At 37.7% G+C, this 24,019-nt stretch overlaps 1 protein-coding gene across 1 annotated transcript in view; it reads left to right on the plus strand.

Moving 5' to 3' along the window:
* TRDN (triadin) overlaps window positions 1-24,019 on the plus strand; it is a 114,924-nt gene that overhangs the window by 30,046 nt on the left and 60,859 nt on the right. The window contains exons 2-5 of the mRNA XM_010585859.1: window positions 554-763; window positions 7,272-7,313; window positions 13,406-13,543; window positions 15,430-15,456. Of these exons, the coding sequence (XP_010584161.1) occupies window positions 554-763; window positions 7,272-7,313; window positions 13,406-13,543; window positions 15,430-15,456 (417 nt within the window). The remainder of the gene's footprint in view (window positions 1-553; window positions 764-7,271; window positions 7,314-13,405; window positions 13,544-15,429; window positions 15,457-24,019) is intronic.

Below are 24,019 nucleotides of genomic sequence, written 5' to 3' on the forward strand. Positions count from 1 at the left end.
AAGCCTCTTCGCAACTTGTAAGGGTACTGGACATGTAAATCAATTGTGTTTCTGTTAGATGAAATGGAGTATATACGTTCCTATTGCCATTGATAGGTGTCCTTGACAGCAGAATTCCAGCCAAACCTCGAGTGGCATAGACACATTAGCTCCATTACAGTCGATGGAAGTACACTTAATCACATCACCTGAGAATCTGGCCTACAGCCTGTAACAAGACTGTCCTTTGGAGAGTAATAATATTTTATGCTTTCATCAATCAGTCTCCTAGGTCTGTAGCTATTCATGGCAGACTAAAAAATGTCATATTATAATCAAAAAGGCTGGTCGTGGCTATTTCACCATGTTTGCTCCCAAATTAACTTTACTGAAAGTGGCCCCAGTTCAGGAAAAAATCCTTCCAGAAAGCACAAGAGCCTGTCTTTAGTAAGACAATATTTATATTTATTTTAAATATTCTGATTACAGAGCAATTTTGAAACGACACTCATATTCTTGATTTTTAAGCTCCAAGTGTTACATTCTGTTTCCTCTGGTTTCCCTATTTGCCTAGGACGTGTGTCTACAACCACGACAATAATAAATGGTAAGAACGGATCCGTTCCCTCCTCATCCATGAAAGTGGGCAAGAAATCGGTTACAGAAGACCTCGTGACAACGTTCAGCTCACCAGCAGCATGGCTTCTTGTTGTTGCTCTGATTGTTACCTGGTCAGCAGTAGCTATTGTAATGTTTGACTTGGTGGATTACAAAGCCTTTGCAGGTAAAATTCAGCATATTCTGTTTGACGTCTTGTATATTAAAATTTAAAAATTTATTAGGGAGTGTGTATTGTGTAAATATGCATGTCTCTCACCTTCTTGGAGGCAGCACAGTGTCTCTGCTGAGTTTACCAAGAGAGGAGATATTGTGAGAAATGTCAGAACATATTAGTTTACACTTCATACATCTTTATAATTTAAATCTCTCCATTTTGCAGCCCATCCTCATCCTGGAAAATGTGTATGTTGACAGTAATATAATATGTATATGAGCATGTATGGTCAGATTTCTGTTTTGCAATTTCTATATAAAATTATTTCAAGAAAATAAAATTAATTATTAATGCACATTTTCTGAAATATATTTTAAAGTCTTTCATAGTTGCCTTGAGTATTCTGACACCTGCTTACATAGTTCAATGGCAAGAAAAATGCAAAAGATCATTTCTAAGCATGCTAACCCTAAAATCATCTTCAAAACCCATAAGCACAGAGGACCAGATTCTTAATATTAGCTAAGTCACACCCTTGTCTTCAAGAAGGCAATAATTCCAGCCTAGTTTAAGACTTGGCAAACTGACTGAACAACATCAAGTTTTGGGGAACATATTGGTTACTGAGGGCAAAGATAAAAATGAAGTGGGTGGTACAAGGAGTGTGATTGTGGCTGAGGAACAGGAAGAAAGGAATGGGGAATAGAAATTACCTCGCCGCTACTTGATTTTTATGCCTTGTAACTGGCAATGATATAAAATGAAAAATAAGATAAACTGACTACTTATGTTTGTAAAGGGTGCACTAAAACTTTTGTGAGGTAAACAGCCTGTAATGACTGGGGAACATGTATGTGAAACAGAAAACAAATTATTAGGGTCCTTTTCTTTCTTAAATAAGAACTCCAGCTCTAAAGTTATCACATCTGTCCCATTAATTAACTAGGAATTGAAATTCAGACTTCAGCCTTTTAATTCAAAACAAATTGAGTCGATGTTTCAAAGTTAATTTCCTTGACTTTATTAGTTTACTGATAAATCCATAGATTTTTGTCCTGCTATATATCAATATTGACCTCAAGATTTACTTAAAAAGCTTTTGAGACATAGATCTTGAAAGAAACCAATCAGTCCTGGATCAATGGATGACTCAGAAGCTTGAAATGTGGAGAAAATATATTACAAACCTCTCTTAAATTTGCTGCTTCTCACCTGTCTTTGTTTTCAGAAGGAAATCACTTGAATCCCAGCAAAACATCAAGTTACATTTGATCGATCCTTCCAAAACAGGCATCAGATTTTAGTTTGGACACCACACGCTTAGTGCTGTAACATAGATATAAACCAAGAGAGGGAAACCACCATATTCTGCTTTTAATTTTCCATATTAACTATCAATCAGTCAGTCAAGTTCCTCATATGTTTTCAATGAGCAGCCAAGAACCAGGGCATAACTCGGACTAAACTCTTAAACAAAGCAATTCCTGAACGGGCTGTCAGCTCATGCGTGCTCGATATGCTTACTAGTCAGGGTAATGCTAAGCAATGAGAATCTGTATTCATACCGGAGACTGAAGGAAACTTTCCAAGCAGATGGAAATCTGATGTTCATGTTGTATTGGTTAAATGAGCTTAAATCCCCCAAGTGTTGATGGAAACTGACATTTTCAGACCAGGCTGTAAAAATAAAATCATGTCAAATTTAATCTGCAGGGTGCATTCATATTTTGTGGAGATCTTTGAGAGAGGATACTTCAGTATTTTGAGATCATGAGTTCGTTTCATTTCCTTCCCGAAGATATTTCTGTTCCTAAGTGATTAATTAAGGCAGCATTTAAATTGGGTCTCAGTGGTCAAATGTTAAGAGAAGGAAGTGCTGTGCTCCTTCAGACCAAGATTTATTAGACTTTTTTCTGTATTTACATAAATATAACAATGGCTACATAGCTCTTATCGTGACCCTTGGGTTTCAACTCCTGAGTTCCTACTCAGTCTGATTTTTCCTGGTCAAACCCACAGATTTATAAACATTCCATGGAAATAGCTGAAGATTTCACATAGGACCACCTGGCTGACGTTATTGATACTAGAATGATTTTCACCTTCTGACAGTTTGGCCCTTTGCCTCCAGTGGAGGAAATGCTGTCTTTTCGTAGTGAAAGTAGAATTTGGAGCATATTTTTAAGTGACTCCTTTAAATCTAAAACCCAGTGATGTTTTCTCTTGGGTTTGACACTGTTCTTTGAACAAGACCTGCATAGAAAACGGGAATAGTTATTTGCAGGACTGTAAGTTTATTTTTGCAAGCATGATTAAAATTAATTTCCTAGTTTTCAAATGTAAATGAAAGATGCCAAAGAAACTGTGTTCAGCTGTATATTTTTTAATCTGTAAAACACAGAATATTCAGTGTATTTTTCCTTAAATAACACTTGCCTTTCATAAGTCAGTGCATTCAATTTCTTTCCCATTTCTTTACCTGAAGTTCCATGAAGTTCAAGTTTAGAAAGTATGCACAGCATATGAATGAGGCCAGCTGAGTGAGCTGAACTTGATTAGTCTAGAGAAGAGGAAACTGCGGGCTGACCTAGGAGCAGCCTGCAGCTTTTTGAAGGACAGTTACAAAGATGACAAAGGACTCTGACCTACGGGCTCCCACCAGAGACTTCCCCGACGTTTCTGTGCCAGAAACGACCGTCCCCATCGCAGCGCCACTGGCAGTGACGGTACGGCACAGGACCGACTGCGGCAGAAAAGAGGAGCGGGTTGACATAGGAAAGCAGGCTGGAAACCGTGGCTGAGGAATGGACACGGATTTTGTCCTCCTGATTACTCTACAGAGCTGCTAGCCTCTGGCTAATGCAGGAAGTGGAATGTCCTAAATTATGAGTTATCTAGATTATACAGAGATTCATGGAGTTCAGTAGAAAGACAACACATCAGCAGAGTTGGAAGTATTTTAGACTTGAACTCAGGCATTGTTCTCTTATTTCAACAATTAACAATTTTGCTCTCATTATTTTAAAGGCAAATAACTCCAAAAAGACATAAAGTATTGGTATATGTATTTTAGCTCCTATGCATTCTTTCAATTTATCAGAGTAAACTTCACACTGCCTCTATGATTAGAGTGCCACCCCATAGATTTTGCTTCTTGATTACTACAGCTTCATGTTCTTTTAGAAGTAAACTGTCAAGTTTGGGAATTTTGACAATTTGTATGAGATGAAATTTGTCCCAGAAGTACCTATATGAAAATGAGGTGTTTGGTTTCATCCTAAAACAGATGTGGTAAATTACTTTTGGGTGGGCCCTCTTTATTCAGTACTTGAAAAGGAGCCTTTAGAACTGAGGGAGGCTGAAGGAGGATAACGCTTAGGTTGTAGGCAGCTGAAGTTAGATTACATGAATTCAAGCTCCACTCAAAGAAAGATTTAAGATATATTGTGTTATTTTACACATCCAGAACATGATTACTGTAAATTCTATAGTACTCTGTAGTATTCAGGTGGTGCCGATTGTGATATAAAAAGTTGCAGGAGGACCCTGTATTATGGGTTGCACGTGTAAAGCTGTGCCTCCCTGGTGGTTACGTGTAGTTTGTTCGGAGGGAAGAACAGAGACGGGATCTGCAAGTCAGCTTTGGCAGTGGATTTTGAGGAAAGCATGAGACAAGAATTAGATCAGCGCTGAAAGATTCACCCCTGTTCTATCTACCCAGAAGAAGGAAATTAAATTTTGCAGTGTTTCGCTTTAGTGTGTTATGCTCATTCCTTTGAGGAAAGAAATGAAAGCTTGCATTCCTATCATGTTGTGTTGTACAACTATAAACATGACTGAAATATTTCTAACATGGCATGGAGGTGACATGCATTACAAAAGCCTGAGATAAGAAAGTACAAATCTCATGCAGTACATAGCATGTATGGATATGCAGTAAGTAGCACACTGCGTTGGAAGACCTCTTGTACATTCTCAGTATTTTCAGAAATGCAGAAAAAGATTCGTTGTGGTTTGATGTGTGCTTTGCAACAGTTTGTTATTACTACCATCCTTTCTGTTAGAAAATACACCTTGTTAATTGGCTTCATAATTCATGAATGTATTTCACGCATTTCTTGTACACATAACTGGATTATATATTTTAATTGGTAAATGTAACTAAATAATTTAAGATTATTTTAGTCCTAAAGATTGATTGCCCAGGAATCCACGTTTACTAGTGGGTTAATAAAGTGTTCAGAATTCCCTGCCATCTCTGTGACCAATTACAGCTAATTAACACCACCCTAATTTCAGATCCAGAGTGTTCAATATTCAGAGTAAATTGATAGTGATTTAGCCAGTCACCTAAAGGCCAGAGTAAATCAAACCTAATGAAACCTCACCAAATCTATGAAATCCAAAACTATCCGAAAAATAATCTAAGTGAAAATATAGAACAAACACACAGCACGATGAGCTTGCCATTTTATCGTGACTGCTTCAATAAAAGAAAAAAGAGCAGGCTTTTTGTTGTGGATAATTCATTTTGCTCAACCATAGAGAGGCTTTTTAGAGACCTGCAGCAAAGGCAGACCTCTGTGGAGGTAATGCCTGTCAATGACAGGAATGGGGACTTAACAGGGCATGGAGGCACCAAGCTCCCAGCTCCACAAGAAGCAGCAGGGCTTCCAGTCAGATGTTTTCTTTAATGTTTGTTTGTTTTCTTTTTAAGTTAATGGGAAAACATCTGGCCAAATTTTTGTGGGGTTATACCTATTAACGTGTCAGTTAACATAACAGATAGACCTATTAACATGTCCAGTAGAGGAAAACAAACAAACAAACAAAAAATTAGGAACCATATATTCACACGAACATCTGTATTTTGGACAAAAAAAACACATGAAGGTAAAAAACAGGACTCCAAACAACTTGTCCTATAATTGACACATGGACATTTTTTTCCCCAGTCTCCTGCATGACAAACCTGTAAGGTGCAAAACCTGTTAGGTGCAGAATGTTTGTTTCATCATTAAGAGAAGTGGAAGTCAGCAAAATATAGCTATTCTACTGGGTTTCTTTTTTTTTTTTTTTTTTTTTAAGGCAATCATTATTAGGAATATATACCTCCATTTTTCTCGTGGAATGTCATCACACTGTAGTCATTGTGCTGAGCTCGTGTTCACGGGAAACTTTTAAGAATTGCAAAAAGAAGAGTGTACCTATATTTACTCTTGTGTTTTTATAACAGTATATCCTTCAGTATTAAAACTGATAATACCTTTGAACTTATTCAGGAAGAAAAAAGAACTTCTGGCTTAGTTTAAAGCACCAGCAAACTTAATGGAACAAAATTTTGTCTCTTGGTTCAAGAGGTGTTTCACAGGGTCACCAAGTGGAAATAACTGGTAAAAGCTTTTCCATACATGCAAAACCCTAGACAAATCTCCCACAGAACAAAGGAGCAGGATGTAAACAAAAAAGTGTTGGTCCTCGCTGTGCTTACCTTGGAACTTATCAAAATAGTGGTAGTCTTTTGAAATACGATTTTTACTGTCTTTACAGGTGTCAATCCAGAGCACGAGTAAACAGTTTACCCATTTCAAAGTTCTTCATGAAATTCTCAGTTGAATTATATGGGACTTCCACTAATGTACCCAAAACCTACAAAACACCTTTTTTTCACTGTCTTCCACAATGATAAAAACAATTAAAGGGATTTAAACCTAATTCCAGTTTAAAGAAGGGCTGCCTAGATGACATCTTCTTTCCCATGTTTCACTCTGCAGCAAATCTCACAGCTGAGTTATAAACCCCTAGAAAATGAGTTTATACTGGAAAGAATGACAGTCTATGAAGTACTGCAGTGCTGCGAGTACTCTGTTCATCCCAAATGGTCTAGCATATACATGATGATAAATTGTGAGACATCAAGCCTCATGAGGTCATGAAGTTGAAAATATGAAATTTCAGAAACGGACTCGAATAGGGAAGGATCTAAGAAGAGAAATAAGTCTTGCATGCTTAAATGCACTTCATGGGATACAAAACACAAATCAAATTTCCAGCCCATAATGGCATCTGTGAAATTTCTAATTTTAAACAAACAAACAAAACCAGTAATTCATTTCAGCAACAATTGCAGTAATGTAATTGTTTGGTTATTTGCTGTTGAAGAAATTGAAATAATTCAACTAGGATCAACTATATGTAATGTATTCTTTTCAGCAATAGACTATATTTTTTTGCAACTTGTGAAAATACCTGTGCCTACATTTAACCGTGTTTTTACATTGCTCTGATTCGTACTGTATTATCTCACACCTACAGCGTATTGTTTTTCTTCTTAATGAACTCCAATTTCTGCTTCATAACAGCAGCCCCACAGAGATTAAATAGCTCCTCGCTCCCCTCCTTGACTGCTTCCTTTAGCCAAGTGCCAGCTGAGGATGTTCGTTATCGCTAACCGTGTCTCTTCCTTTTTTTTTTTCGTTGGCCTTTCTGGGGTTCATCCTGTTGCCATCCGCTCTAGCCTCCTATTCCCAACATTGCGATGATCCCTGTTTACCACCCGGTAAAGACGTTCTGCCTGCAGTGTTCCGAATCCGCGCGGGCGCCTGGTCTGCGCTAACACAGCATGGGCGCCAGCAGAGCGCCAGGACGCGGCAGCACCGCTTCCCCCCTAACCCCAACGCTGGCCCAGGGCCGCAAAATTCATTGCAATAGCCTCCTCCTGATTTTATTTTTTTTTTTCACATCGTGCTTGAAATAGATCCGTCAGCTGAGAGACGCCCTCAGTCAGGAGATTCCCAGGAAATGGTGGCGAGCTGAGGGCTACTCACTTTACCCTTGTAAATGGCCTTTAAAAACGCCATCGTGCAATTATTTAACACCACTGCCTTTTTCATCGGAAGTTAAGATCTGTGTTCTTAGAGAATTGACTCCTTAGAATGAGAAAAAAATACAGCCTCAAATTATTTTAGATAAAATGTCTGGCTCTTTCACAAGACACCACCTAATTAGGGTCTGGTCCATCAAATCAGAAGCCTTTCAGCTGATATCAAATCAATTCACATAAATTCCACGTGAAGCCCATCCTAAACCTACATTGCTGTCCCTGTGTATGGCTATAGCAAAAGTACCTGAAACTGATACTTTGTGACACTTTGTGAATTTCTTTCTAAATATCACCAAGTAGATTCTAGTTATAACTACTTTGTTCCTATTTTGGGTAAAATGCTTTTGTCCACTTTCAGGTGAGGTTTTCTCTATGGACTTGACCTCAATATAATTAGCTAAGGCTGATATTAGAAAGAGGCAGAGAAGTTTAATACTACAGACTGTAGTCTTCATATTTACAATTTACGTACCTATAAAATGGAAATTACTGGGTAATGTTGAGTCTGAGTTTTCTTTGGCATTGTTTTTATACTTATAATTCAATATACTTATAATTCAAAATTAAATTATTTTTATACTATGATTCAATAATACCCACCAGAGTTTCTCCTGAAGCTTAATGCTGTAAGCATGACAAGAATGTCAGTCTATGAAATAAGGAAGATAAGACCTAAGGACACCTATGCTGATAAACTGGAATATTAACAATGGAAGACTTTATGTGTGTATTGAGTTTTCTATGTTAAATACTACTCTTCAGAAGACCACCGAGTAGGAACAAACTACTACTACTAATAAGAAACCTTAAAAATATATAAACTTTCAAATTAAAATACAGGTGTCTATATTTATAAAAGAATATTTTACTAAAGCTAGGATAATTTTTTTTATCACAAACTAGTGTTAGGCTTTTGTATTTTATCAAACATGACAGAAATTCTCTGTCTTCATCAGCTGTACCTTGTCAGTATCAATGAATTAGATTATATCTCATAGATCAATCTTTACACCAGATAATTACCATCATTTGTAATTTAATTGCATTCAATTCACTGGAGTCAAAATATGTAATTGATGAAAATCCAACAATTATTAAGTAATTCACTGCAATTCATTAAAAAAAAAAACCAACACTTTAGAATAGGTTACACTCTGAGTATATATTTAACTATTTGACAAGCAAAAAAGATTGATAGGAGACTACATTCCTGGCAGAGTTATTAAGACTGGAATAATGACTGAAGTGATTTGCACAGATAAATCAATTAGTCACTTTTTGTTGTGCACTTCACATGAATAAATGACACAGACCATGAAACATAACCAAATTTGCTTGAGGCAATACAACAAATCATACTATGTGACTAATCAATTCCTATTTCCAAAAACCACTGTTAAAGCTCTGTCAGCTTTAACTCTTCCAAATTTCAGCACTTGCCAGAAAGTTCTGGAATTAAAATTTTGAAGTTCCCCCGAAAAAAAAAAAAAAAAAAAAAAAGCAAGGCTGTGAATTATTCTCATAGCAGTGAAAGTGCCACCAAAAATAGATCTGAAAGGAAAAACATCTCTTATACTGTACCAGTAATAAAAGACCATGACAAAACAAAATGTTATAGCAGAGCACTGTTAGTGGTACCCGTGCTGTTTTGGAATGCAAGTAATTTATAGAAGTGAATGGTATATTGTACTGGAATGAATTATGAATATAAAGTTACAAATCTAAGTGCTTAGCCAAAGTGACAAGGATTTAAATACGAAACAGCACCACTAATAGGATCCATGTCATGTACCTCAGTCATATGAAAATAAGGTGTCATGTCCATGCCAATTTTTCAAGCTTCCTTTCCTTCCTAGTCAATGGAAAGGGATGGGCATCTTTGGAAATTAATTCATATAACCCTAAAAAAGATGTCAGAGGAAAGCGAGAGACTTGCCTTCTGAAGGTCACAATGTCTTTCTGCATTGGCTTTTGAGGGAGTCTAGAAACCATCAGGAGTTCAACACCTGCCTTTCAGATACTTTTGGCTAGATAGGATAATCTAAACTTAAACTGTGATTAAATGAAATTACATACTGTCAACAAAATTCTTCAATATTAATTGCATGTTTCATCCCTGAGCTTAACCTGCTGAGTAACCACTCACTTCCTTTCCCCTCCTTCCTCCTTCGACAGACCTTTAGTATTTTTCTACTACATTATCCAAGACGAACAATTGGCTCAGTCCCTGTTTAAAAGTTCAGCAAAACGTAGAACTTCACAGCCTGTCTCTACCTGAGAAATACTCTGTATTCATAAAGGCTCTTTACAGTTTAAATTCAAGAACCTGCCCCTGCAACTCCCAGCACAATAGATGATAGATGATATATCATATATTAATTATACTTTATAGTTATAGATCAGTTATAAATTATATATTACATACTATATAACCTGTGCTATCAAAAGAAGTATATTGTGAGCTTAGTTTGAAAATAATCTGTGTTCTAAGGTCTGCCAAGAAATGAAAAGTCAGGCAGAGAACAGCTAATCCCGTCTGAATGTGTTGAATCCAAGACTATTCCAAAAAAATTCATCATACTGTACCCTTGCTGGACATCTGTAATTGAAAAAAAAAAAATCTAAACTACATCACGATATCAAGCTCAAACTTTGTTATGCAAACCTGCATTCTCTCAGCTTCACTCTTGAAGCAAGAGTATGCAAATCCTCTGGAAATGGTTACCTTTCTTTGCATGTGTGTGAGGCAAATGGCATCTCGCTCTCTACTCGTTACCCCCTGAACTGCTTTATTTCCTTTCTTTCTCGTGTGTTCTGTTCTACTAAGGAAGAACCTGCCGCTGTCATACTTGTGGGGAGAGCTAAAAGCATGGATTTGATCAGTCGTAATTTTCACTTCAACCTTACATGGTGTGGTGTTCTTAAGCATTTTAGGACACACGATTACTGTTAGCACTACTTTTTCAAAATGTAGGAAACACTACAGAAGTTAAGGAGAATATCTATGCACAAGGAGACAACTTTCCAGGCCTGTGTCACCTGCATCAGACCGCAAGTGAAAGTCACAGTATCTGTTTGTATACAAAATTTAATTTTGCAAATACTACTGAAGTGTCCTCTACATAACCCCAAAATGATTCCTCTGAACTTTTTATGTTAAACAGGATTTACAACTTGGGCCTGTTAGTTTAGGCACGACTAGAGATTTTCGCCTCTGGACACTTACAATTTCTAATCCCTTTTCATAGTTCGCTGTGAAGATGTTATGAATTAAAGACCAGGACATGACGTTGAGGGCTCTGATTCATCAGCAAAGATGGCTTGCCTTGGGGTGGTTGGAATAATTTCCTCTGCTCTTGATCTTGCTCTTCTCTGAGCATTTCCCTTGCCTGCCCGGGGGGACAGCTCTGCTACCTGTGAAGCAGTTCTTGAACTGCTAGTTGATAGACTGGTATATTAAAATAAATTGACACCAATTCTTGTTTAGTTTACAGCTGTAGTCCCTGCGGCTGTAAAAGCCTATGGCTGTAAAAGCAGCTGAGCCATCCCTAAGCAACCAGTGGGTAAAGGGTAGGTGGATAGCCAGCATGGAAATCAAGGCAGCTCTCCGAAGTTAAACCATCCCTGCTTGTGAATCAAAACCTCAGTTTCGCTAAGACCTCTCTGGCCACGTCCGTTCTGTTGGTCCACCTGGACTCCTTAGCACCTCTAGTTTAGAAGAAAGTGCAAATGACATCAGGGGTTGGGTTGCAGATTTACTTTTTAATGGCATAAATAGAGGTATTAATTCTCCTGGTAAACACTTGAGAAGAGCATTTGCGGCAAATCAGTTGAAAAAATAAAATCTCTACATCTCAGTGGGTGAGGCCAATGAAAACAAATAAATGCCTTGTGCTAAGCAAAGTAAATATTCCATTATACTACTTAATCTTTCTGAATACAATAGTGCACGCAATAGTACACTAAATGAAGAAATGTGTATTTCTTTGTAGTTTTGTCATTTCATCGTGGCACACGATTAATTTATTTAATGTGCCTGATTGTTCAGTAGCATATATCTATCTAATACAATCTTCAAAAAAACATTAACTGAAATATTTCTTTGGTCTACATTATTAATAAGCAGATGCAAAATAATAGAAGATCAGCCTGGTCGTCTCTGTTTCAGATTAATTAATTAGAAATAAAAGGAATTATTTAGTGATACATTTATATTTCAAATAAAGTTGCTTGTATATTTCATTACAGCACTTTTAGAAAATAATTGTTCATACTGCTGCCATCAAAGAAGTTGCTTCAAGCCTGCACTTTGCCTGTTTTTGTAACCTGCAAGTCCATGTGAGACTACTTCTGATTACTGCTAAGATTTGGCTTGTGTGTCAGAACACTGCAACCAGAAGTAGTTCCGAAGAGACTTGTGTTTAACTTCCTACTAAAATATTTGCATACAGAAAGATAGTGGTAAACAGCGATATGGTTCCCATCTTGACACTGCTAAATTCAGTGTATATATTTCTATTGAAACTCCTAGGAACAAGACTAGGCCAACGACTCAAGTCATATTTGTGATCTACCTTCGATTGTCTACATTTGGGGGAAACCTTCACAAAGATAGGGCAATCGTTCAGTCTGCCATTTCAAGTGCAGTGGACAGTAACACAGACGGGATGAGAGTTGTTCCTCTTCCTAAGCAGTGTTTGGTACAGATTTCAAGAACACAAAAGTTTGCTGGACAGAAAGGTCAGAAGAAATACTCTGTCAGAGGCTGGAAAGTTCCTCTGAAATACTATGTCGGCATAATCAGGGCAGGGAGAAATCTGGTGAAACCATGGTTGGAAAAGCCGTTAAGGGAATACTTGTGTTACCCACTGGTGGTTGCTCTCCCTGGGTGGGGATGTGGTGGGGACCAGGGACGTCCCTTCCACCAGCGGTCCCAGGAAGGTGGAGCACATTAAACTGCACACCTTCCGTGGTTGCCACCTTACTTGCCTACAGGAGCAGTGAGACCAGAACTAGCCAAGTATGCGGAGGTGCACAAGTGTATGTGAAAGAAACTCTAAAAAAGTGGTGAGAGAAGAACCAGATACACAAGAGTAGGTGTTTGAAAGTAGCTGTGTCTGTGTCACAATTTGGATTTACATTCCCCTTCATCCTGGACTCAGGTTTATTTTGGCCCGAGTATACATAGCTTGCTTCTTCCCACCCTTTACACGTAGTCCGTGGCAATGATGGAACCGGTCTGTATGGTTAAGCCAGGGCTCAGCAATTTCCTCAGCCCAGACTGGTGTAAAGGGGGGGCTCAGGAGGAGATGACATGAGGAGTGGGACACAGACGGCAGTGAATCCTAAGCAGGCATCAAGAGGCAGAGGACCTGAGCCAGAGAAAAAAAACTGGGCTGTGAAAGGAAGAGATTATCTAAAAGGATGAATATGAGATAGAATCAAATCTATATTTATACTTTGCCCAGCCAAGCCTCAGAAGAAGAGCCAGAACTCGGAGTGCAGTATCAGACTAAATTACCCACTGGGTCCTTAATCACTCTGCCAACAGCAAGTACAGTAGGATACAGTTTATACCAGTCTTGCACAGGAAGGAGAGCTGTCCTCAAACCCTTGAATAATAAAAATTAACATTCACAATCTTTGTTTCTGTTAAAGGAGGTAGTATAATTAGTCCTGTATAAAATGAAGATTAACTTTAATCACTGAAGGAGGTTTTGTTTTGTTTTTTTTTTTCAAACTGCTTTTGTTTTAAACTCTGCACTCAGGAAGATCTGTTAACAAGCTCAGCACAGAACCACTGAGAATCATTCATGAGACATTGGAAGAATCCACTGATTGGCTTTATGGCTTTATTTCTTTACTGTCTGACATCGTATGGAGTGACGATGATGACAGTGATGAAGGTATTTGTAATGTAAAGACTTCTGTAACTGCTCTAACTGCTGTTTTACATGCATTATGTTGGCTTACTCAGCTTTTAACCTCACAGACAAGAAGGTCAAACAAAATGAAAAGTGAACGTTGTTGCTAATAAAGCATCTACTGGCTATTCTAATCAGTAAATTGGTCTCTTTGTTAGCTTTCATCTCATGTTTAATGTACCATTACAGAAAAGCTGTCAGAATTAAATATTACCGTTAGTACATCTTGAAGTAAAGAACACTAATTTATACAAGACTTCAAAGCTACAACCAAAATATGCGTCAGGATATTGCTTCAGAGAATGGCAATAGCTATTTTCTTTTAATCAGCAAGAATCTCAAGAACTCTGGTAAATATACAAGATAGACCAAGAAACTTAGAATTTTTTTATTTGATATATTGATGGTAGGGCAATATATTGAAACCAAAAAAAAGGAAAGAAAAAATAACATTTTGGCTGAACTAAGGGGATTTTGGATGGCATACTGCAAATGATTCAGTTTGCTAGAAATTATGGTTCTGCCATTATAATAACATTCTTCATCTGACATTATCTGATAAATGAAAGTAAATTGCCAGCCTTTCAAGTTTGGAAATAACTATCCTTCTGTTATAAAAAAAGTAGTTCCCTGGTATGAGCAGAGCAGTAGTGGATCATCATGTCACATCGTATTGGTCATTTTGACAAGCGATGAGTGTAGGAGTGACATCTTCATTTCATGGTAGTTTATTTTATATTCTATTTGGTTATACTAGAATATAATTAAAAAGCAACATGTACTGAAACTGACTTCTACCCATTTGTTCATACACTTGAGATATTATCAAGTTTCTACCTTTTAAACGTGTGCATGAGCTTTTTATATTAGCACCATATATGAATACTAATAGATAGGCTGCTACATGCAAGTCTGTGAACTGGGCATCCTATTCTGAGATATGAATTACAACTAACAGAAAGCCAGTCTCTCCTATGGCTGAGAAACAGAAAAGGTGTAATATGGAGAGCTTGCTAAAATTTGAACAGTGTTCATTTTTATCATTTCATAGCTCCCACAGCACCCACAAGCTTTCAAATACTTGAATGGATAAGTGTTAATGCAAGTAGGAAAGGTCATAAAATACCTGACATACAAAAATTCAAGATCTGAATGCTCACTAAGTGTTTGGAAACCTCAGTCCTACCAGCCTTTGGCCCAAGTGGAATTTCATCAATATCTACCAGGAGTGTGAAAAGGCAGTACGCAACTTTACTGCACTCTATCATAAAAAATAAATACATGGGAACTCCCTGCCCACCGTCGGCTGCGGTCAGTGCAGCTCAGGCTGCACACTCACCACAGTCATTCAGGCTAACTCCTTTAAATTCCATGTCCTACGTGGAGGCGGAATAACATACTGCAGCAATCAAGTGCTACAGTTCCACTGGAATTGAGTATTTTTTGCCTTGGATTTCACTGGAAGCATTGCTAGGTTTACAACCTTGTTAACCTGCATATACATTTTATCATTTGGAGCTAAAATGGGACTGCTGGGCCTTTCCTTAAAACATGGAAACGTGCATAAAATCAAGCAAATTGTAAATTGTAGTCACAAGTTGACATTCAGAAGCACAAACGCAGATTTGGATGTTTCCTTGGTTACTGCTGCACATTGAATTTATCTACCCTAGACCCAGGAAAACCTCTATGGCAAGAGAGATATGTTATGAAAAATCCCAAATCTCAGAATAGAGTGCTTGCCACTTAGCATATAAAGAATTTTTTTTTTTAATTAAAATGAGCCAACATGAGAAAAAACGTGATTTTTTTTTTTTTTTTGATGATGATATGTCTTCTCTGACATTTGTTCTTTTCTCTTGGTTTAGGTGAAGTGGAACCTTCTCTGAAAAAAGGTTGGTCAGTTGCTTTACTATAGAGGGCAAATATTTGCAGCCTTTTTAAGAATTAACTAGTATATCTGTGATATAGATTCTGTCATTAGTTACATGTCAGTCAACTAACCTTGTAAGCTGTGCTTTAACAAACTCATTAAATAAGAAACTCAAGTAGTAATACTTGCTGTACTGTTTGCTGCTCTGTGAGAATTCTTGACTGTTTTAATATTATCCAGAAAAATCTGAAAAATGTTCATAAAAAAACCCCAGAATTACAGAAATATTATCTGTACCCTTGCCTTGCATGTGGGACTCCTATTAGTGCCAATATGAGTTACGTCTATGTGTGGATAGAAATAATATTTAGAAATAATGATATAGAAAGGATATTTAGTGAGAAATAATGGCGAGGCGTTGTAAAAGCATTTTACCTTGTGCCAACGCAGAACTCTAAAATAAGGACTACTGAATCTTCTGAAAAAAATTACTTAGTTATCACTGACTTTTTAAAACAGGCAAGTGAAGCAAGTAGGATTTATAATATATATCTTTTCAGACATTAAAATTGTTATGCTGGAACATAAAACTTAAGTTCAACTTCTATTAAATCAAAATGAAAAAGTATTAAAAGGCTTGAGATATTGGTGATAGGATGTAAAGCTTTCCAAAACTAGGGTGTTTTTTTCTCCAAATTGAGCACAGCTTGATAATCAGAAGACGTGTAACCAGCCCTATGTGATCTGAATTTGGTATCCATCCAATTCTCAGTAGGTAAATGCCCATATGGAAGAACCTATCACCCCAGTTGGTGCTCAGATTACAATCCATTTTTTTTCTGAAGTTAATTAGAACTGTATCAGGCTTCTATTTAATGACACATTTTGTCAGTCTCAATAGGGCATCCAAGGAATTAATGGACTTGAAGACCAAGACCATTCATCTTTCTATGGATGATCCTTCATGTTAGGACTGAAAAAACCTTATAGAGAGTGTAGGAAAACATTCCACCTCTTTACTCCATCAGTAAGAATCGCAAAAGGTTCAGCATTGCCCTTTCTCTGCTCCCAAAGAGAGAAACACATTGTTAATTTTACAGTGGATGCAAAGAGTCTGAAGCTGTAGAGCATTGCTGGCAGGGATGCTGGGTACAGGGATGGAAGGTGTCTGCTCACTGTGGGCCAGTGTAGGTGACCAGGCTGGGAGTACTGTGGAGATACTTCACTACTGGGAAGGCTTGATCCATAAAAACATTATGGACAACACCATGCTCAGCATTGCAATGCCGCCTTCTTTGGGAATGGGTGATGAAGTCATGCCTTACACTTTGCATTGGGACACTAGGCTGTAAAAATAGAATTCAGAGAAGCCATGAAATAAGCTGGAAGCTGCTTAAATTAGTCAGGTGGAAGTGATGAGATGATTGTTCGGACCTAAAAGTCCTCCATCCAAGGAGCTGAGTATCTAACTGCCAGCTTGAAATGTTTTCCTTAGTATTCAAAGCTCACAACCCTGCTCTGGAGAGAAATGAAAGTCTTCTCTCTTTGGTGTGAAGGAGATGGACAAGGAGCTGGTGATTCCTCTGGAGCTGGTATCTCACAGGATAACTCAGCCACACAGATGTGAAAAGGCCCAAATTCAAACATGCTTCACCTGCCTGGGCAGTAAAACAGATTTTGAGCAGGCTTTTCCACTTCCTCCACTTTGAGGATGTGTGCTCAAGGTCTTTCCTTCCATCTTTCAGAGGATAAGGAGTGCCATCATTGTCTCCCTGCAAAAAAGCTGTTTCTTGACTAGGACTGATGAATAAAGTGGTCTGAGGTCCTTTCTGGGTATAGGCGTAAGCTTTCGCTTAGCAGCATCCTCAAATAACTTGTTATCTTCTCCAGATGACTGGAGGTCTCCATTTCATCCTGGCAGCCAGGATCTGACCTTGATTATACCTGATTTTGTCACCTCTCTTTCTGGGCTACAGAAATACAACATATGTGGCCTGAAGCCACCATGTCCCTTGGAAATGCCAGTGCAGAGCATGGCGATGTCCACTCAGTGACAGGCAGCTGGGAGCTCCTCAGAGCTGTCACTGTCCCTCTTTGCAGACTTCTCTGAAAACTGTGTAAACATCAAGGAGCTGAATTGCTGGGGTCTAAGCCTATATAGAAGTTTTCTGAGAGCTCTGTAATAAAGTCTAGTCAACTAGGCAGGTTTTCTGCTTAGGGACAGTGAAATTCAGTCCAAGGGCTAAAGCTCAGGAGCGCGGAAGGCAAAGCCCCTGGAGGTGAGGGCTCAGACCTCAGCACTCACGAGCATCGCAATCTGCTTCTCTGAGCACAAGGTGCAGATCTCTTCAAGTAGCTTTTCCTAACTAATGTGTGCTGGCATGTCCATGGTCCAGAAATAAGAGTTCCAGAAGAAAAGCTTTCTAAACAAAAACGAGACTTTGCAACCTTGATTTTTGCCATCTGACTGCAGTTAGGGCTGGACCCAAAGGAGGACGAGCTATACAAATTAATTTTGAGACTTTCTGGGTATCAAAATGTTAGTAGTTAGATCCACAAAATCGGAACCAAATTTTTAGGCTATGGGAGTATTCCCTGTTTTCATGTAAAGGACCATTTCTGCATCAAAGCCCCTTCCACTTGGCACAGCACTGTTATCTATAGCTTTGTGAACGATCTTTCTTCAGATGGCTCTTAAGCTTGTGGCATTTGAACAGCCTAAACAAAAAAATGACCCAGTGAGATGGTGCAGTACGCTACTGCTGTCTCCAGAAGATGAACAGTTTGACTTTTTGCACATATTTACAGGAAACCTCTCTCAAATTTCTCTCTGGAAATGTGCATTATGGTTGCCGTGCCTGATTTTTAAGTATTTGTATTGGATCTAACCCACAGTTTCTGTGGTATTCAGGAATAGGCAGAGAGTTTTTGAAAAATCTCCATACCTATTTTTGGTGTATGAACAAGCCTTCACTCTTTTGCTTTCTTGATTAGCAGATATTATGAATGCTAAAAAGTTAGCAGAAAATTTACTTTATAATGGAATATAGTAACTGAAAAAAATAAGAAGATTGCTGGTACTACAATACAATTATGGATTGGAAAAAATTCAAGGGGAGTAGTAAGGACACTATGTAGTGATGAAGGAAGAAGAGAAAAGTGGAATAATAATTACGAACCCAAAGAAAGCAAAGATCACCTTCGTAGAGATGTAAATTGAAAGTAAAGATAATAAAAGTACAAGTAATGACAATGGGCTTGCACATGCAACAGGACTAATATCAGTTTCAGAATTCTTTAGAAAGGATGAAAATGCCTCTTGAGTGCCTTTTTTATTGCAATTATTTTTGCCAGTCCAAGTCTTATCACTAATATTTATCTTTAATAATTGGAAAAGAGTGAACATTTGATATTGTCCGGAAAAAAAAATGTGTTCTTCAGCAGAGGTAGTGAAAGATTATTCTGTAGAGGACTTTGCAGTTTTTAACAATGCATATTCTCAACATGCTAAAACTACAGAACATTTTCACAAAAGATAGTAAGAAGCCTAATAACTGTTGCATGCTTAATATGTTTTTGGCTTCATTTCTTTCTAGAACAATGGTTATGACTGATAATCTTGTTCATTTTTTCAGGGTTAGTTTAACGTTTAGAGACAAATTCAATTATTTGACAGCTGTATGTTTTCTCCTATTTTGGTCCTTTTTACTAGAAGTTATTCTTATAGAAAAAGAGAGAAATATTTATTATTTTTTGGTGGATGTTACTAGCATTAGTTGTGAGTTTGGAAAGGAGCTGAGAAACCTGGTGCAAAAAATTGGAAATAATGATCTGTAAAATATAAGCAAGTGCAGACACTTCAGCATTCTCATCCATGGCTAAAAATGTCATTATTAAAACGTTCTGGAGCTTCATTCCAGTTTACATATGGGTAACGGAAAATTTAAAATCTGAACATGGATTCCTCATTTAGCGAACCAGGGTAGACCTGACAAGCTGTGCACAGTGAGTTTTGTATGTTAAGGTAGCATCTTCTTTTGCTTCAAAACAGCCGATGCATTCTGGCTTGGAAGCATGAATCTGGTATGTGGCCTTAGGAGTAAGTTGCTGGAAACCTTTGAAAAAGATTCCAAGGTCAGAATTATTTGGTTTTTTACTTTATACTTTGAAGCTGAGGAAATTGTTTTCATAAGATGTCCTTCCTTGATTTTATATTTGGGTTTAGATTAAATCCTCTCTCTGTCTTTCTCTTTCTCTTGCGCTTTCTCCCTCTCACACACACAGACACGCACACACATAACTCACTATGTAAGTAATTTTCATTTTAATAAGTACAATGAATTTAGAAAGCAGAGTATGAAATAAAGCACCCTCATGACACTGTTAACCATGTCTCTGCTTCCAAATAGGTTTTTATTGGCACAAGATTATTCTATACCAATAGTCAAAATAAACTTGATTTCCTTGAGGTAGAGGTGTATCTCTAAATTTCTGTGAGTTAGCCTATGTATGAGGCAGAAAGATGTATACAATAGTTATATGAAATTATCCTGTTCTCCTTACTTGGCTATAAAACTTTTTCTTAGAAAAATGTGGGTAAAGAAATCATAGATTAAAACAAGAAGCCACAAACGAGAGACATTTCTTTTAAAGGCTGCAAGAAATTTTGTTAATTACAAGTAAACTTTTTGGCAAAGCACCTTATCCTTCTGTCTTCAGCATTGGGCTGATTGTTAATATGCTGAAGACATAGACATCGTGCTCTTCCTAAAAGACGTGGCAACTTCTAAGGGTAGAGTCGGTTACACTGACTTACCTTCAGCAGCTCTGGCCAAGGTGGAGGTCCCCCAGACCCGACTCCAGACGCTCACTCCCATTAACCCCCCCTTCTACCCCAAGGTTAAGACTGTCAGAATTTACTCAGCACAAACTATTTGTTTGTTCAGATCTGGGAATTAATCTGCGCTAACAACGACAAACAAAATGCTCCCAAAAGGAAAGGTTCTCAGACCAAATCATTTCCTATATCTCCTTTTGAAAGCGATCAAGCAAACATCTACGACAGCTTTGCCTGGGGAAGGGGAGAGATAGGAAGAACCTGCTTAGAGAAGACTGGTAGGGGATTTGCTAATTTGGATTTGAAAGTGGGTTTGGTATTATGGCCTTGTTGCGGTTTAACCCCAGTCAGCAATAAGCCCAAAAAAAGAACTGTTTGGGGTATTCAGACAGGGTAGGGAAAAACATACCAGCAAATATTTAAGGTTTTAGTCCTGCAATTTATAATGTGTGTCAGATTGTTTTTATCTATTAAGTACATAAGAATGGTTATATATGATCAGACCAACAGTGCAGCTCAGCCAGTGGATGGGACAGAAGTCCCTCTTTGCTGCCCAAGAGTGACCAGTTCAAATGCCTCGGGACGGAGAACTGTTAAAAATACAGTGATAATTTCCCCAAATAGTTCTCCATACTCTAGATATTTGCCCCAGTCAGGGACTCCCTGAGCCATTAGTGTCACTGAATTCAAGAGGGACACAGTTCTTGCACGGCCGTAGCCCATCTACCACTTTCTATGAACCCAAGGCTACAGACAGTACGTACATTAACGTTAGGGAGTAAAACAACCATGGCAGCAAGTTGCTGGAATGACTTAGGTTTCATAACAAGATTTTGAAGAAGACATTTTTCTTTCCCAAATTCCCACATGATTAGTTAAATAGCAATTAGTCCCACTCATCTGTTATCTTAAAGAAGTCCTGTGTACATTAGCAAGTTTTAACTCATTATCGTCGAGCAACAACCTTTTCCCACACTAAAAACATATTGGGCAGGATTCGGATGAATAAACAAAGCTGACTAGTGCCATTTTAGATACCACATGTTGTCTCAGATGTGGCATGGGACTGGCAGAAATGACGCAGGACCTATGGGAGAAGGGCACCCTTATAGGGGAGCTGATGACTACCAGAGTACCTTAGGATGTTTAAAATGCCACCAGGTGACTGTTAAGGTTCTTACATTTAAAATTCTTTACTAAAAGAGTTTTCTAAAATTTAAAATAACTATAAGTTATAGATAAATAATCATTTGTTATTACTATAGTTTATATCAGAAAAATATCTGGCAAAATTCACATTGCTAGCTAACATGGCAACTAACTTTATTTCTGGGCAAAATACTGAAATTAGAACATGATATTTTATCATTTAGAAGTCCTTTACCTATATAGCAAAAAATCTGGAAAAATAAAGAAAGCAAGTGGGTGTTCTGGAGGTAATATTCATGTTCAGAAAACAGTTTCCAACAAAAAAAACTGGAAATGGACTAGAGAAAAACAATTCAGAATACCATAGATGCAACCTGAAAACTGAATTGCTGGTGTGGTTGTTATATGTGTGTCTTAGAAATTAATTATGCAGTTGCATTCATCCCTAAAGTATATATCTATTTGTACTGGTAATGCCTTCTGAATTCAGTTTCTTTTATGTTGCCATATGGTAATGTTCACTTTTCTGTGTATGAGTCGCTATTATAGATCTCTCTAAAAGGCTTTCACTGTCTCCCTAGGCTACACTTTACTACAAAGCATTTTGCATATCTTTGTGCAAAGTACACCCTGTGTTAAAAGATGAAAATCATTGATTGATTCAATTCTCAGATGTTAAACTGCTTTCCCAGATATGTATTTTTTGCATTTTGCATTTTTGTGGCATTCATTTCTGTTATTAATATTCTTTTAACAACCTCATCTTGTTTTACTTACTCTGATCAATACAGTAATAGCATATCCACTATAAAATAGCATTTTATAATTTAAAGAAAATATTTTCCATATTATCCAGATGAAACAAAACTGTATACACTAGGGAACAGGGGTGTTCCATTATAGTTTTTTTGCCTATGGAGGAATAGTGACTGGGATCCAAACTTGCCAGCTACTTTTTAAAAGATACAGAGAGAACCTGGAGCCACAAGGCGAGGAGGAATCCTGGGCAGAACGGTAGCGGCACGGAGGTTTGCAGCTGGTTAAGCTACCCTCTTAAATCAGGGAAAACCTTAAGCGCTGCTATCCATGTTTCCTTCGTGGAAATCTCCATTTCTGCCCCAGCAATGGAGCACTGGGGAGGTTTTTGCTCTAAGAGGGGAGCGTTGGGCAGATGTCCCCCCGGCTGTGAGCCTGCCCTGCCTGAGACAGAGTACATGCCTCACCTGGGAAGTGAGAGGGTCTTCCAAAACTCAGTTAAACCCCCAGCACCGCAACCGGGGGTCCTGCGTGTTTCTGAGGGGACTCAGATCCCCCCCCGGCTGCTGCTGTGCCAAGGGGACAAGATGGCAAATGGAGCCCCGTGCTCGTGACCCGCAGAAAGAGGTTCTCTCTTCTGCGTGCCAGACCCCTAAAAAAAAAAAAAATCAGTTGGATCTAGAAGTGATTGAATTTATAGGAATATGTATTTGCAGACTCGCAGACTAATACATTAAGGTAGGATCCGCAGAGTTGAGATTTTTTAAAGCTGAGCAGAGGAAGTGTGGTTAGTCCTGTGATTTCTTTTTCCTGTTTTATTCCTCCTTTCACAAAAAAACCCCTACTGAATAGATTTATATGGGAAAAGATTTCTTTGAAGCTAATCAAGATTAGAGATTTTTATGTATTACTGTATATATAATTTTGCTCTACTTAGAGGTCTATAAGTTTTGTCTGCATTTTTTCTGCATAAAATTACTTCTAATTAAATGCAGACTCCGATAAAATTGATTATGAAAAACATCATTTAAAACTGGTCCAATAACATCTTTGCAGGCTGGAATCCATAAAGGGAAACATGTTGAGACAATTTTACTTTCCACAGAAGGAAAAGAAAAGCCTGGTTTCGATCACACGGCTCTACCTCTGATTTGTTTGGGTTAGGGGTTTTTGTGGTTATTTTTTGTTTTGTTTTGTTTTGTTTTTTAATCAAAGTGCAATTAGCATTCCTTTTACATTTCAGAACCAAGGTACAGAACTGCAGTATGGGAATGAAAAAAAACAGTCTTAATGTATTTATACACTTGGAATAAAAATTAGTTTTATGTAAAAAATGTTTAGGGTTGAAGATCTTTTAATATCTTCCACTTTTAATTCTTTCAAAAGCCCAGTCATTAAAATTCCTCCATATAAAACAAGTCTGTGTATGGTCTTCCTGAAAGATGCCAGTGCTGCTTACAGGATAATGAGTCAAAGATAATTGCAAATACCCTCCTCCCCTTAAAAACCTTTCTGTTAAGATATTGCTTTTCTGCTGCAAATGGAAACCTCACCAGAGGGAAAAGAAAACCCGAAACAAAAAATCAGTTAGGCTTTAGAAAGAAAAGAAAAGAAAAGAAAAGAAAAGAAAAGAAAAGAAAAGAAAAGAAAAGAAAAGAAAAGAAAAGAAAAGAAAAGAAAAGAAAAGAAAAGAAAAGAAAAGAAAAGAAAAGAAAAGAAAAGAAAAGAAATAGTTGTGCACTGTGTCAAGTTCCATTTGCCTTGGTAAACTGAGGCTTTCAAGCTGGAATTAGCCACAACCTTTTTTTTTTTTTTTTTTTTTTTTTTTTTTTTTTTGGGGGGG

This window comes from Haliaeetus leucocephalus, unplaced genomic scaffold (genome assembly GCF_000737465.1).
Source record: "Haliaeetus leucocephalus isolate CR32 unplaced genomic scaffold, Haliaeetus_leucocephalus-4.0 Scaffold130, whole genome shotgun sequence".
Lineage (NCBI taxonomy): Eukaryota > Metazoa > Chordata > Aves > Accipitriformes > Accipitridae > Haliaeetus > Haliaeetus leucocephalus.